Below are 17,028 nucleotides of genomic sequence, written 5' to 3'. Positions count from 1 at the left end.
TCTTAATAACAAGGGATTTCTATACAGAATGTATAAATAGCTCTCACAGACCAGTTATAAAAAGACTAATATGTCAGTAGAAAATGGGTAAAGGAAACAGACAACTCAAGAAGAAAATATTTGAATGGCCAGTGAGCCCATTAAATTTTGCTGAGCATCACTGAGCATCTGAAAATATGGATTGAAACCACAGTGAGGGGATCCCTGGGTGGCTCAGCAGTTTAGCGCCTGCCTTTGGCCCAGGGTGTGATCCTGGAGGCCTGGGATTGAGTCCCACGTCGGACTCCCTGCATGGAGCCTGCTTCTCCCTCTGCCTGTGTCTCTGCCTCTCTCTCTCTCTCTCTCTCTGTGTCTCTCATGAGTAAATAAATAAAATCTTTAAAAAAAAAAAAAAAAGAAACCACAGTGAGATACTATTGTGTACTTTGCAGATTGGCACAATACTAGATGCTAAATCAGCATAAGCACTTTGGATGGTTATTTGACAATATCTGGTTGATTAAAGAGAAGATGCACATACCCTGTGACCCAGGTATTGAGTTCCTGGGTGTATACATGCCCTCGAGAAAATGAGATACATTCACTTGTCCACTAGTTCTCACAGCAGTAAAGGGAAATCCACAAAGAAGTAAGTCTTAATTAATATGCAGGTTGCATAACGTGGGTAATTATGGTATTCTTATACAACATATGGTTGTTAAAACAAATGATTTAGGGTTACATATACAATGCACCTAATGGTAAAATAGTGTTGAATGAGAAAAAAAACCAAATTGCAGAGGCATTCACTGAGTTTAACAGTCTTTTATTTAAATGTTTACCACTATTTATGTATATATTGCCTTGAAATAAAAATATACCAAAAAAATACATGAACACGCTCAGGTTAGCAGTCATCCTAATTGTGGGGAAAACTTCACAAATGCGGCCAGGAAGGATCACAAAGGAAGCTTCATCTCTTAACAGCAAATGGGAGAAAAATCTTACATTTGATAAGGTTTTTTAGTGGGTAAGAGGATGTTTGTTTATATCATTTTCTCTGCTTTATGTTTATATATATGCCATAATTTTTATTTTTTCCAGTAAGATTGGCTCATTTTATGTTCAGGAATACATTTCCTCTTGGTGTAGCAAACAAGACTCTGAAGCAAGAATACATTTACTTAACAAAGTATATTAGTATTAAGACTATATTCATTATTTTCCAAAGTGAAGTTTTTCAGATTGTTTGAAATTAAAAGCATAAGGAAAGCTGGTAATTCATCTGCTAAATGGAGGAAACTGGCTCAATGAGATGAAGCTGAAAACCATAGCAGGGCCTACCTCTCAGGGAATTACTGAGATGGAGCAGAGCAGGTCCTCATGAGTCTCAGCCACAGGCTAGAAAATCTTATTCTTGGAGCCTATGTGTATTTTCTGTTGCTTAACTCCCCTCGACACAGAAATAGCAAGACAATTGAAAGAGCTGCTCTCCACTGACTCTGGTAGTTGAGCAGTCATCCCATGTTCTTGGATACGCTTCCAGTAATCAAAAGGTATCTCCTCTGATGCAGGTGGTTCCGCTTTCTCAGCGAAGCGGGGTTCTCGAATGGTGCACGGGAACCGTCCCTATTGGTGAGTTTCTTGTCAACAATGAGAATGGTGCTCATAAGAGATACAGGCCAGAGGACTTGAGTGCCCTTCACTGCCAGAAGAAAATGATGGTGAGTGACACTCAGAAATTTAAGTTATTCCAAAATTATGTGCCAGCTGCTACAGCTGACAGCTATCAAATGTTAAGAGTACACGATGCTTCAGCTTCATCAGCTGATGATCCTAAGAAAGCTCACTCGCCAGCATGAAAGTGTGTGTGATACAGGAAGGTTTTTAAACTATATAAAGTGCCAACTCTTGTCTGACGAGAGGTTTAACATTTGGTGGAATGTTAATTTCCTTCCAGTCTGGGGTAAGCTAATTTAAACAAAACACTAACTAAAACCAAAAAACAGATAATGAAATATATATATATTTTTAAAGATTATATTTATTCATGAGAGAGAGAGAGAGAGAGAGAGAGAGGCAGAGACACAAACAGAGGGAGAAGCAGGCTCCATGCAGGGAGCCTGATGTGGGATTCGATCCCAGGACTCCAGGATCACGCCCTGGGCTGAAGGCAGGCGCCCAACTGCTGAGCCACCCAGGGATCCCTGAAATAATTTTTATATAAAACTAATAGACCTTTTAAGACCTTGGCCACATTATGCTGGCCATGTGGCCTGACATTGACCCGACATGTCCTTTCTCCCAGGCACTGTGCTGACACTTCACGAATGTTAGGACTAGTCATCATCATACCTACCCCTTTTTACCCTCTCACTTTAAAATGTAAGGAAGTTCAGAAATTTAACTTACCCAGGTTAATGAGCTAATGGTGGAGCAAGGATTTGAATCTTCTCATCCAACCCTAAGATTCATTGCTTTCCCTCTTATTGTGTTTTCTGTTATGTATGTTTTTAAATGAGTAGTAAGCTGCCACTGGCGTTGTGATGGGATGCTGTCCTGGGTACCAGGGGAACCCAGGGGAAGAAGTAGTTCATTCTACCTTCAATGGGCAGGAGTGGAGTCAGATTCAGAAGGCTTCATAGGCAGTGGCTGTTGAGCCGAGATTACTGATTGAGTCAGGTTTCTAAGCAGGAGGAGCACGGAAGCAAAGGGAAGGAGGCATGGATAGGCAGAGAAAGCAGGAGGAGGAGATAAAGGAGACTGGAGCAGTAGTTGTTATAACAAAATGGAGGGTTGCTTCATGGAACCCTAAGAGCTTTGTACTTTGTCCTGTAGGCCGTGCCAAACTCTTGGGAAGGATAGTGACACCAGATTTGCATTTTAGAGAAAGAACTTACAGCACTGTGGGCTACCATTTTGAGAAGCTGACTCGAGGCGTGATACGGAGGCCCTGAATTAAGACTAATACAAGTAGGAATGGAGAAGAAGGGGTATATACCAGAAATATGAAGGAGGCAAATAGGATTTGGTTGCTAAAAAAAAAAAAAAAAAAAAAAAAAAAGATTTGGTTGCTGATTAGAAGGGGGGTTGGGAGAAAAAAGTAATCAGTTATGCCCAGTTTTTGGGTGGTGGGGTAGATGGAGGGGCTCTTTACTGTATAGAAGAGAGGAGGTGGTGGAGGCTTGCTGAGGGTGAGAAGGTAAAGCGTTTGGACGTGATCTAAGTGAAGATGCTGAGTGGGCATTCAGAGAAGCTGGAGCTTAATAAAGATATGTGACCTGGAGACAAGGATGTGGGGTCATCACATGGGTGGGGGTTGAGCCCACTGAGGTAGAAGAGCTTTGCTGCAGGAAAATCTTACCTGGTGAGAAGATATCAGAGGATGGATCTGAGACACGTCAGTGACTTCACCATCCTGCAGCAATTTTTCCATTCTTCTTGCTTCTCTGTGTCCTGTTGTGCCCTGGTGCTGAGCAACCTCCTTAGCCCATCTGGAGCCACCTCTGGCTGTTCTGTGTTTACTTTCACACAGATTACAGAATCATTCAGGTTAGAACTGAATTAAAACAGTCCCTGGCACTGTGCCTCCTCCTCTGAGATTCACGGTTTCCCTGACCAGACTCTTAGCTTCCTGGGGGTGAATGGTACCTCACTCACCTGTTGCCTCTGCATCTGTCGTACTATTTTCTGTTTAGAAACTCTCAGTAGACGTTTAAAGTAGTTGAACACAATATTGAGAAAATTTTATATTTGATCTTTTTAAAGGATGTACAAAAAAAGTCTTTTGAAGAGAAATATGAAACTTTCATGGATATCTGCCAAAAATTTCAGCCAGTTTTCCGTTACTTCTGCATGGAAAAGTTCTTGGACCCAGCTGTTTGGTTTGAGAAGCGACTGGCTTATACTCGCAGTGTGGCCACTTCCTCGATTGGTAATCTTCTGTCCATCTTATTAGCTGGTGTGCCCTAGCTGCTTCCTGGGGGTGATGGTGCTGATGGAGCTGGTCAGCCAGACCACCCTCCTCGTTCCATCATCATGCTTTGTGTTCCTCCCGACCCTCGGCTCATAACTGTAGCTCTTCCGAGCTTTTGCAGGACAGAATTCTCCAAAGAGAAAAGTCCGGCTCTTCTTTATTCAGTAGTGAACATGGTGTGTTTTCAGTCTTCCCTCCATCTGTTATTTTCTGAGATCGTCTTTGGGAAATCATAAAACTCACAATAGCTATATTTAACTCCTTTAATTATTGTTGTTGTTTAGCACAGAATCTCTGTTATCACCCAATAACTGAATCTTTTTAATAGAATTTTGTATTTGGATTAAAAATCATGATCTGCACTGAAATATGCAGTGCATAATACATATTTTGACCTTGTTTTTTTAATTGGTAAAGACTGGAATAGCTTGACAGGGCAATTAGCAAAATTCTAGAGTATAAAAACTAATTTGAACACCAGAGATCTTCTAATCTATTGATTTTTTAATTAATAAAGACCATCCCTCCATCTCTTAGGTAGCATACCCCAGAAAGGCAGGGTGTGTATATTCTGAACAAATTCTAGGTAATTACAAAACGCTCTTCTTTGTAGAATCATTGAGAATCACTAATCTGATTCAACAAATTGAGTTTTTAAATAAGAAAGTCGGCCCAATTAATGACCAAGCTGGCCTGGTGCATAGGTGTCCTCACTCCCTCCCTCTCTACTGTTTTTTCTGTCATACCACATGGTGTTTTCCATTAGGTCAGAAGTACTCAGGTATACCACATCTATCTTAAAAACAGAAATGCAGTTTTTCCTGGACATATACCTGATGAAATGAATTAATGATTAATTTATGTTAAGTATAATTCATTTAGCAGAAGAAAGTTTCACTGAAAAATGAAGAACTTACCCATAGTCTTCTCAATTTAAAAGTGTACTTAATAGTTGAGTGCATATAATGCCCTGCTTTGACCCTTCTCAATAATAGGTCTCAACTTTAACTACAGTAATTTTCAAAGAACAAATATTTTTAAGTGCATATTTATTAGTAAGGGGGAAGCTTTTTTTTTAGCACATCATCTAGGATTTGTAAAATGCATACTAATGAAAACAGCTAGTAAGATTTGACTGAAAGTGGCAAGTATGTACATATTATCCTTTAAGCTGAATAGCCTATGCTGCTTAAAAATCAAGTTGTCAGTGGTCTTAGTAGAAATTATGGCTAAATGCTTTCTAGAAATAGATGATACCAGTGATTTCAGGTTGGTTTGTTGTTATTTTCCCCAGTTGGTTACATACTTGGACTTGGTGATCGACATGTGCAGAATATCTTGATAAATGAGCAGTCTGCAGAACTTGTACATATAGATTTGGGTAAGTAATAAAAGATTAGAGATGCATCTGTATTCTATTTATTAAATATTTGGTCTTAAGAAATAATATTTGCCCCCAGAATGTTATGGAGACAAATAGAACAAAGTAATAAATGTTTAAAAAAAAAAAAAAGCATAAACACATGCGGGAGGGAATAGCTAACTCTGCCAAGATAATGAGTGAAACTTACTACAACAGGTGACATTTAAGCTGGTTCTTAAGGAAAGGAAAGATAATCCAGACAGGAGAGAGAGCAAATATGAAATGGGGAATAATGAAGATGTAACATACAGGAATGGCAAGACATTATAGATGTGGCCGGAGTGAAGGTGCCTGTAGTTGAGTAGCTGGTGAGGTAGCTTGGTACAAACAAGACTGTAAAAAGCCAGGTTAAGACTCTGGGAAACGAACTAGGGGTGGTGGAAGGGGAGGAGGGCGGGGGGTGGGGGTGAATGGGTGACGGGCACTGAGGGGGACACTTGACGGGATGAGCACTGGGTGTTATTCTGTATGTTGGTAAATTGAACACCAATAAAAAATTAATTTATTAAAAAAAAAAGAAAATAAATTTATTACTAAAAAAAATAAATATCCTGTGAAAGAAATTTGGTTTAATTATAGTACTTCAGATGTAATCTATGCAGCCATTAGAAATTATGTCATAGAATACTTGACATAGATAAATATAGGTTGTGTTTTTTTCCTTAAAAAAAAACAGACTTTTAACTTTAATCTCTTAAACAAGGGGAAGTAAATGCAGATATATTTAAGTAGGGCACAACTATTATTTAATTACTGGAAAAATAATTTGGGGAGCGGTACTGGCAGTAGAAAGACCAGTTAGGACCAGCATAATAGTTCAGACAAGAAAGGATGATGATTTGGATCAAAGCTGTAGAGGTGAGGAGATGGGATATGGGGGATATTTCATAGGAACCTGCACCAAGGGTGTCCGACGTGGCAGCAGCAGGAGAAGGGACTCCAGGATAACTGACATTTCTAGCTAAGGAACACAGCAGGTTTTGTGAAGAACCAAAAAGCAGTAAGTTTACATTTGCACAGTGGTTTTAGGTATTAATGGGACTTCCAGGTATAAAGGGCAATTTAATATACAGGAAGGCAAAGAGGTTGAGCAAATGGTAGAGCTGTAGAACCTTCCGCTAATAGATTTCAGTTGAGGTCACTAGACAGGAGGAGGTTCTGATCTTCTCTGTAATCCTTGGTAAAGAGGACTAAGGTTAGAATCCTAAGGAATGCCAGCTTTGAAAAGCCTGAGTCAGAAAACAAAAGATTGAGGAATAAGCAACAAGTCATGGGAACGAGGAGGCAGGGATATCTTGGAAGGCAGAGGAGGAAAATTTTTCATGAAGTGCTCAGTAGTGTCTGATATGGCAGGTCAGATAAGAGCAACACTGAAAACAGAGCTTTGAATTTAACAGTTAATCAGTGTTAGCAGTCTAGGAAGTAATTCGGATAGAATAGAGGAGGTGAGATTGTGGAAAGGTAGGGACTGAACAGAGGTTGGGATGTGCAGACCAAGAACATGCAGCTGTTTGCAAGAGGTTTAGAAGGACAGGAGAGACATTCGCTGTAGAGATGGGGAGACATGCTTGAGCATTTTGTTTTGTTTTGAGGGGTTTTTTTATTTGCTTTTTTTAAGGTGAGAGAAATGTGAACATATTCTATATTGATAAGCTAGAGGAGTGAGACAGAGATCTGGAAATAGCTAGGGAAGTCCTAAAGCAGAGGGGATACACAGAGGGTGCTTTAGCTTTTCCACTGAGAGGAGGAAGTCTTGAGCTCGAGGGGAAAGAATTGGAGGGAAATTACATCTGCTGTTGTTTTAACTGGGAAAATGAAAGTATGCTTGCTGAACCTCAGAGGGATGATACCTGGTCTTGGGAGAAGAGTACAGTGTCAACTGGCCTCCACAGAGGTGAGACCAAGAGCCGAGTGGAGAGAGTGAACGAAACAGCGTATCGCACAGTCCACAGGGTGCTTGCCTGCTGTGAGGACACCTGTATTTGCAGGGGAGCCAGTAGTGTTTTCCACACCTTCCTCTAGCATCCCTGGAGTCTCAGCTGTGGATTGGAATGGAGCAGTATGGAGGAGGCCAGGGGTGAAGGGGATGGGAGGTAGTAGCGAGAGGGACCAAACCTGAGTGGAGTAGAGAAAGAAAAGAGGCTGACGAACTAGAAATCTCAATGAGTTTGAAGACTCTTCAATAAGAATAAGGAGGTAGAAGAGATTTCAGTTAGAATGTGGAATTTAAGATTTCTAAAAAGGGTACAGTCTTAGGAAGTTATAAGTTCTGTAGTATAATCTATATAAGTCGTTTGCTGAGAGAGGAAGATTGATTTTCATTAGAATAGAGAAGATTATTATATGGCTTTCCCCAGAATGAGTTCAGTTATAAAGTTATAAAAGAGTAGTGATGGCTGGAAGCACAAGGTGGGTGGGGGCAGTAGGCCTCAGGAGGGTTGTGGGTGGCTCTAAATGGGGCAGCGTGAGGGATCCTTGTGATGAAGGATCAGTGTCTGTGTCCTGGCTATGAGGCTGTTCTGTATAGTTTTGCAAGATGTTATCATTGGGCGAAAATGAATAAAGAGTGTATGGGATATTTTGTATTTTATGTATTGTTATCTTACAACTGCATATGACTGTAGTTATCTCAGAATAAAGAGTTTCACTTAAAAATTTTATTAATATGTAGCCAATGTATATATATATTCAAATACATATAAATTAAGATTATATGCATATTTGGCATTTTAAATCCTACCCATAACTATTTCATTTTTTAAAATTACCCTTTAATCTAGAACTTCTCTAATTATGTGTTGAAGTAGTTACACTTTTTAGAGTTGAGGAGCATCTCCTAGACAGTGGCAGAGCAGAAACACAATGAACTGCTGTGAGTTCTGGGCCATGGGGGAGGACAGTTTGCTGTGGCACCTCCTAACCTTGCTGTACTGTTTACTTTAGGAGTTGCTTTTGAACAGGGTAAAATCCTCCCTACTCCTGAAACAGTTCCTTTCAGGCTCACCAGAGATATTGTGGATGGGATGGGCATTACTGGTGTTGAAGGCGTCTTCAGAAGGTAAGTGTTTAAAAGTGTTGGAAGCAGGTGGTTTTTTGTGTCAAAATTGTTTGGATTATTGATTTCTATAGATGATAAAATTCACTGCTAAATTACCTCCCAGTGATTTATGGGTAGTAAGGAAAACCCTGGGGTAAAGATAGTAATAGTTTCCCCTTCTCCAAACCGTCTGCAACCTCACCCTCTAGAGCATCCATAGCTGTCCTTCCCAGCACCCTCTGGAAGCAGCTTGCCTCTTCGTTAATGCCTCTGCCCTGCGAACTCTCTTTATTGCTTGGAACTCCTCCAGGTGTCAATTGTCGGGCATATAATCTGCACTAAAGGAGTGTATGATGGGCCAGTTTCTGCTAAAAGCACTTCGCAGTTGTGTCTAGTTTTCCCAGCATTGGTCCATGTGCTCAGCTTTTAATAGAGTAAATTCTAGGCAAAGTGAACTAACTATTACCACAATCAATGACTGAAGTGTTTCATAGTAGTACCATGTTATTCTTCTAAATGCTTAGCATAAATTCACATAGATATTTATATTCCTCTCAAAAACATTTATTGAAACCACAGTCTGCCTAGTACTGTGCTCTTTGCGATGTTAATTTGGGAATTATTAACAAGAGTAGTCTCGGCACAGTATACATGAATATGTTAGAAACATAACAAAATCCATATTTTGTGTTCGTAGATGCTGTGAGAAAACCATGGAGGTTATGAGAAGCTCTCAGGAAACCCTGTTAACCATTGTGGAGGTAAAGTGTATTATAAGGAAGTCCTTATTTCTCTGTCATTACATTGTGTGTGTTGTTAGGATATCACTGATTTGGGTAGCCCTAGTGGCTCAGCGGTTTAGTGCTGCTTTCAGCCCGGGCATGATCCTGGAGACCCAGGATCGAGTCCCATGTTGAGCTCCCTGCATGGAGCCTGCTTCTCCCTCTACCTGTGTCTCTGCCTCTTTCTGTGTGTGTGTGTCATGAATAAATAAATAAGTCTTTTAAAAAAAAAAAAGGATATCACTGATTTGAGGATTTAATGTGGTGGGACAATGCTGGGCAGCTGGAGGGAGGAGGGTATGCACATTGGTCAATAGTGGTTGAGAAACGACTCCAGTCCTCAAGTTTCCAGGCATTTTATAGCATTATAAGTCATCTCTAATGCTTAATTCATAAATCAGCACTATGACATATTAGCTCTTTCCTATGGCATTACCTGCTTTCAGAATGGTTTCCATTAGGGTGTTGAGAGAAATCAGGAAGTTATATCTCCTTTGCCTCTGCCCCAGGTTCAGAACATTTTATCACAGCTTCATGTGGGTCAGGCAGAAGGAGAAGGAGGAACACCAGATTTCCAGTCCTGAATGACATTAGCTCTACCCAGGGGAGAATTCTGTATGTACAGCAGTGATTTAGCACCCTGGTAAAGAGTATGTGGGGCAAGAGACCAGTAGTGTTTCCTCCACAGGGAAATGTCAGAGGTGGAGCACAGGTGAGCCTCCCTCACTTACAGCCCTTTAGCCTTTATTCCTTTAACCTGGTGCTACTGTACCGGCTGTACTTTAATATCACCGTACAGCTTGAAAGAAATTCTGATGCTGACCATATTCAAACCATACTTCTGGGGATGGGGCAGGACCGTTTGTGATTTTTTTTTTAAAGCTATTGACATCTAATGGGTGGAGGCCAGAGATGTACCCTGTAGTGCATAGGACAGTCCCTGCAACAATAAAGTATTCAGCCCAAAAGTGTTAGTAGTGCCAGGGCCAAGAAACCCTGCTGTAGCTTAACCAGTCTCTGTTCCTTTATTGTTTTCATTCAGCCACTTCTGTTCTGATAGTAAGACTAGTGTCCATTTTTTAAAGTACTCTGGTTCTTCCTTGATTTCAAAATTTGCAAATATGACTCCTCTAAACAGAAGTCCTAGGGTTTAGAATAATTTGTGTTGTTTCTCTGCTGAAATCCTTCTAATTATAGAAGCCTCCATTCCTTTTCATTAATTGATTAATAAGATGTACCTCCCTGTGGGTTCAAACTGAAGCAACCATCAACCTCATATGGACTGCTATATGCAGACCCTACCTGCAAACCTAATGGTAACCACAAATCCAAAACCATTAATAGACATGCAAAGAATAAAGAGAAAGGAGTTCAAGTGTATCACTAAAGAAAGCCAGTAAGCCATGAAAGAGAGAAAAGAAAGGGTCAGAGAAAAACTACAAAATAACCATAAAACAAGTAACAAAATGGCAATAAATACATAACTATCAAGAATTAGTTTGAATGTGAATGGACTACATATTCCAATCAAAGGACAGGGTGATGGAATGGACAAAAAGACAAGACCCATCCATATGCTGTATACAGGAGACTCATCTCAGACCCAAAGACACCTGCAGATCGAAAGTGAGGGGATGGAGAACCATCTGCCATGCTAATGGATGTCAAAAGAAAGCTGGAGTAGCAATACTTAGACAAAATAGACTTTAAAACAAAGACTGTAATAATGAACACACAATGTAATAATAATGGGGACAGTCCAACATGAAGATATAACAATTGTAAACATTTATGCCTGCGACACTGGAGCAGCCAGATACATAAAACAGTTAATAACAAACGTAAGGAACCAATCAATAGTAATACAATAATAGTGGGAGACTTTAACACCCATCTTACATTGATGGACCAATCTTTTCAAACAGAAAATCGGCAAGGAAACAGTGGCTTTGCATAACCAACTGGACCAGATAGACTTAACAGATATATTCAAAACATTCCACCTTAAAATACTAGAATCCACATGGAACATTCTTCAGAATAGATCACACAACAAGTCTCACCAAATTCAAAAGGATTGAGGTCATACTGTGCATCTTTTCTGACCACAATGATACGAAACAAAAAGTCAACCAAAAGAAAAAATCTGGAAAAGACCACAAATACATGAGGGTTAAATAACATACTACCAAACATTGAATGAGTCAACCAAGAAATCAAAGATATCAAAAAGTACATGGAAACAAATAAAAATGAAAACACAGTGGTCCAAAATCTTGTGATGCAGCAAAAGCAGTTTTAAGAGGGAAGTTTTTAGCAATACAGGCCTACCTTAAGAAGCAAGAAAAATCCCAAATAACCTAACCTTACACCTAAAAGAACTAGAAAAAGTACAAACAAAACCCATACCAGTGGACAGAAGGAGATAATAAAATTAAGAGCAGAAATAAATAGAAACTAAAAAACAATAAAAAAAAAAAAATGAAACCAGGAGCTGGTCCTTTGAAAAGATCAACAAAATTGATAAACCTCTAGCAAAATTTATCAAAAAAAAAAAGAAGAATCAAAATCACAAATGAAAGAGGAGAAATAACAATCAGCACCACAGAAATACAGTTATAAGAAAATACTATAAAAACTATGGCAATGAATTAGACAACCTGGAAGAAATGGATAAATTCCTAGAAACATGTAACTTACCAAAACTAAAGCAGGAAGAAGTAAAAAATTTGGACAGACTAATTGATTGCCAGCAAGAAATGTTGGGAGTTTTTTTGATTACTGATTCAAATAAAAGTCCAGGACCAGATGGCTTCAGAAGCGAATTCTACTGAACATGTAAAGAAGAATTAATACCTATTCTCATATTAAAAAAAATAATAATAATAATACCTATTCTCAAACTATCCCAAAAAATAGATAAAGAAGGGAAACTTCCAGACTCATTTTATGAGGCCAGTATCACCCTGACACTGAAACCAGGTAAGTAGAACATAAAAAAGAGAACTACAGGCCAATATCTCTGATGAATATAGATGCAGAAACCTTCAACAAAATACCAGCAAACCAAATCCAACATTACATTAAAAAAATCATTCACCATGGTCAAGTGGGATTTACTCCTGGTTGCAGGGTGGTTTGGTATTTGCAAATCAAGCAACCTGTTACAATATGTTTTTGTTTAAAGATTTTTATTTATTTATTCATGAAAGACACACAGAGAGGCAGAGACATGGGCAGAGGAAGAAGCAGGCTCCATGCAGGGAGCCCAATGTGGGTCGATCCCAGGTCTCCAGGATCAAGCCCTGGGCTGAAGGCAGGCTCTAAACCACTGAGCCACCCAGGGATCCCAAATATGTTGATAAGAGAAAGGATAAAAAGCATATTATAATTTCAATAGGTGCTTAAAAAGCATTAAATGACAAAGTAGACATCCATTCATGATAAAAGCCCTCAACAAAGTAGGTTTAGAAGGAACATACTTCAACATCATAAAGGCTTGATATAAAAAACCCTCAGCAAACATCATCCTCAGTGGGGAAAAACAGAGCTTTTCCTGTAAGGTCAGGAACAACACAAGGATGTCCACTCTCACCACTTTTATTCAACATAGTACCAGCCTCAGCAATCAGACAACAACAACAAAAATAATAAAAGGCATCCAAATTGGTAAGAAAGAAGTAAAACTGCCACTATTTGCAGATGACATGATACCAAAAATAGGAAACCCAGAATATCCCACCAAAAAACTACTAGGGCTGATAAATGAGTTAAGTCACAGGCTACAAGATCAATGTGCAGAAATCTGTTGCAGATTAGCAGAATATTCCACCATGACAGAATTGTAACACTTCTTGCTGCTGCCTTTTCTGTTTTCTCAGTACTTCTGTAAGCTGGGACTGTAAAGTCCCTTTGAGCATTACATGTTTCATTCATAGGGGTGTACTGCATCAGCACTATCAAGTCTGCTCATCTGTTTCATGCTGCCTCAGGCAATGCCCAGGGCCATTAAAAATGTGGCGGGCTCTGACTTTGAATATCTGTGGTTTGTGCATAAGTTCAAGGGTTCCTGTGTAACTCCAGTTGGGCACTGACATGGCTTTACAGTTCAGAGATCCAGACCAGGTTCACCCACAAAAGGGAACTTGGGTTTTGAGGAGGTTTCAATAAAATATACCTTTTGTTTTTTTCCCAGTGGAATTTGGAACTAATTGAGAGAAAAAGAAAAGAGCCTTAAGAATAGACACCAGAATGTTAGCTTTATTACTGGTAAAATTATTGGAGAACATGGTGTAGGAGTGAAGCCCAAACAGGCTTGCTGGTGCAGTCCAGCTCCCACACGTGATCTGTCTGTTCAGCCCACCTGAGGGAGAGATGGGGCAGGCACAGGTGAAGAGGAAGAGAGCTAGAAGGAAGGAAGTGTTCTTGTCTCTCTTTAATAGAGGAGTTTCACCCAGTCAGGAAACAGCTTAAGGGATGTCACCACCCCCAACCACAGAGGAAGAATGGATTCAGAATGGGATCAAAGGCCCAGAGCACTAGCCTAGCACAGTTTCCCCCACAAGGGAACAGGAAGTGCCTGCGATGGGTCTTCCCTGTCCCATGTCACCTGCCATTTGACTGGCCTCTGTACTGTTTTTCACGCTGGTTCCTCTTTGAGTACCTCATCAGAAAGCACGTTGTTCTTCTAACACATATGTTCTGTCTAGGTTCTCCTGTACGACCCCCTGTTTGACTGGACTATGAATCCTCTGAAAGCTTTGTATTTACAGCAGAGGCTGGAGGATGACACTGAGCTCCACTCCACTCCCAGTGGAGATGACCAGGAATGCAAACGCAGTCTCAGGTGAGCAGATTTTCCTGTTGCTAAAGCCCAAGGCCCTTTAGCCTGTCCCACCTCACTACCACCTGTGTGTTTGTCACTAGTCCCACCTCACTACCACCTGTGTGTTTGTCCTTAGTGACAGTGACCAGAGTTTCAACAAAGTAGCAGAGCGTGTCTTGATGAGATTACAGGAGAAACTGAAAGGAGTGGAAGAAGGAACGGTGCTCAGTGTGGGGGGACAGGTGAATCTGCTCATACAGCAAGCTATGGACCCCAAAAATCTCAGCCGACTTTTCCCAGGATGGAAAGCGTGGGTATGATGCAGTATATGGATTTCCCTGCAGTTCCACTTTTAAAAAATGATATTGTGGCCTTCGTTTTTAACCCATCCAACAGACTTTGTATAGGTACAAATATTTAAGTGAACTATTTACTGTGTTTTAAAAAAATGTTTAATACTTGACTCAGTCACCTCAAGAGAACTTGACAGTCTCAAGGAAAATCTTTTCTCTCAGCTTTTAGAAATAAGTGTCATTCATGCTGTACTTCTACCTAACCATTTGGTTTTTCTTCTCAAGTATGTACTACTGTTGTTCTCAGTAGAATCACTGACAGACTTTAGCTGAAAATGGAAGCAACTGGAGGAGAGAACATGAATTTGGTATGAATTAGGAGAAAGAAAGAAACTGCTGGTTTGAGGTAGATTTTTAATTAACACTTGTTTCCCAGATATTATGTATGAATGATGTTATTTGGTATTAATTTATAAAAGGAAGAAAAAGCTTTAAAATTGTAAGCATTTATGTATCATGGTAGAACTACATTAAAAATAAGGAATGTTGAAAGCAAATTAGTACTTAAATATTTTCAGTAAGATTTCCCAGTGTTACTGAATAATGAAGTTGTTACATTATGGAGAACAAATTTCTAAGACACAGTACAGTTTCTATTTTAAAAATGTATATTGGAACTTCTCATTCTATTCTGTATCTTTTAAAACCCTTCTGTGCTTTCTGTTTTCCTCTCTCTGTATGAATTCTCTTGTCAGCTATGTATAATCTCCTTTTTAGACTGTTTATCGTGTTTCTTTTTTCAAAAATTACTTTTCAGGGTGCCTGTGTGGCTCAGGTGGTTAAGCCTCTGCCTTCCACTCAGGTCATGATCTTGGGGTCGTGGGATCAAGCCCCACATGGGGCTCCCTGCTCAGCGGGGAGTTCTGCTTTTCCCTCTACCCCTCCCCCTCCTCGGTCGTGCTCTCTCTCTCTAATAAGTAAAATCTTTTAAAAAGATTGTTTTTCATTTCTATCTATGTATCATTTTTCAGATCTGGCTATTGATTTATAACATCTAGGTTTTTTTTTTTAACTTTTCCATTTTTTATGTCACTAATCATTTTACATATCCCTATCTTACAGTCTAACAGCTCTATATTAAATCAAATTCCTATTGTTTGTATCTGTTGAATTTTATATTTGGTGGAATGTTTATCCACATATTTCATAATTTTGGAAGATGAACTTCAGCAAGGCTTTCTCTGTGGGCATTTTGAGTGGCCTGGAATAATTCATTCCAGATAAGGTTTCTGGAGAACTCTTCTTAAAATTACTAGTTTACATTTCAAATTACAAACTTACCTTGATGTATCTTTTTCTGCACACTGTCTAAATGAAGATTTGGTGTATATATAGGAAGTTTGATTACAGTAGTGAATAAAGGGATTGTAATAAACTTAAAATGTCTTTACGAAAACCTTGAAGTTTTTGTGGATGGAATAAGAAATTATTAGCTAGATTAGACAGGATAGACATATAAACTTGTAGCTAAAATTCTTGCTAGTTGATATATACAATTGAATGGCATCATTAATGTACTTATCATCCAGGAGGTATGCCATAATTTTCCTGTCCTGTTTCGAATATTCTTCATAATGGTTTTGCAAAGTTTGCCAAGTTTGCAGATAACAAAGTTAGGAGGAATAGCTGATTCACAGTTAATAGAATTCAGCTTCTCAAAGATTCCGACAGGAATGCTGTCTAGAAACAAATAGATATTTAAAATATTAATTATACAAATTATACAATTTGTTGTATGCTGGATGCCTGACCTACAATACAATACATGCAGCATACCATGGGAGATTAGTGATAGTACTCTAGTTTACAGCCGGAGAAAGTGAAGTTTAGACCAGAATATAGTGAATTGAAGGTATAAGTGTAATGCGGACAAAGAAACCAGGCTTTACCAGTTGTTTGGTACAAACCTAGTAGAGCAGCTCATAGAAAGGCTAGTAGATCATTGACTGAACAGTTTTGTCTGAATTAAGGGAGGTCATCACCCTGCTACCACTCTGTGCTGGTCATACCACCTCAAGTTGTCTCCTTCTAGTGTACATTTACAAATATGCACTTAGAAGTGCTGAAGATTTATACATGTTATAAAGGAAATAAAAGCAAAGAGGAAGAACTTTGGATTTCTTATTTGTAGTCAGCAATTCTTTAAAAAAGTAGAAAGTATACTGACCTGAAACATAAAAGTATGTGCCATTTCAAATATTTCGTTTGCACTTTAATGAAATTATGTATTTTCTGTAGATTTATTTTAGTACCATTTAATGTATTTCTTTACTATACTGTTACCAGAATCCAGTTACGCTATTCCCTGTTTTTGAATAAATAATCCTGAAAGAAAATACATGTTAAATAAGACTTATTTATTTTATTCAGATGTTTGAGTGTTCTGTGTACCAGTCCCAGGGCTAGTTCCCAGGGAGACAGTGGTGAGTGAGGCAGAACAGCCGACCCTTAAAGAGTTCCAGGCTGGGGCAGGCACATAGCTTCCTGTCCAGTGGCAACTAGGAAGATGCACAGATCCAGTCTGGTAGCCTGTGTGTCTGTCCAAATAGCCTGCTTGTTTTCCTTAATTACCCCATTACAGAACGGCAAATAAATGTTCCATGTTTGGGCCCAGACAGTGATCTAGTTGACATTTCTAAAGTCTCAAAGATAC

General features: G+C 39.3%; 1 protein-coding gene across 4 annotated transcripts in view; it reads left to right on the top strand.

The window, feature by feature from the left end:
* ATM (ATM serine/threonine kinase) overlaps window positions 1–16,711 on the top strand; it is a 116,652-nt gene extending 99,941 nt beyond the window's left edge. For all 4 annotated transcript variants that reach the window (XM_049110009.1, XM_049110011.1, XM_049110010.1 and 1 more), the window contains 7 exons: window positions 1,554–1,703; window positions 3,748–3,913; window positions 5,250–5,336; window positions 8,322–8,436; window positions 9,113–9,176; window positions 13,907–14,043; window positions 14,159–16,711. In XM_049110009.1, the coding sequence (XP_048965966.1) occupies window positions 1,554–1,703; window positions 3,748–3,913; window positions 5,250–5,336; window positions 8,322–8,436; window positions 9,113–9,176; window positions 13,907–14,043; window positions 14,159–14,342 (903 nt within the window). In that variant the 3' untranslated portion in view covers window positions 14,343–16,711. The remainder of the gene's footprint in view (window positions 1–1,553; window positions 1,704–3,747; window positions 3,914–5,249; window positions 5,337–8,321; window positions 8,437–9,112; window positions 9,177–13,906; window positions 14,044–14,158) is intronic.
* Window positions 16,712–17,028: the final 317 nt, after the last annotated feature.

The sequence above is a fragment of the Canis lupus genome, chromosome 5 (assembly GCF_003254725.2).
Source record: "Canis lupus dingo isolate Sandy chromosome 5, ASM325472v2, whole genome shotgun sequence".
Classification (NCBI taxonomy): Eukaryota; Metazoa; Chordata; class Mammalia; order Carnivora; family Canidae; genus Canis; species Canis lupus.
This window is presented reverse-complemented; position numbering and strand designations above follow the sequence as displayed.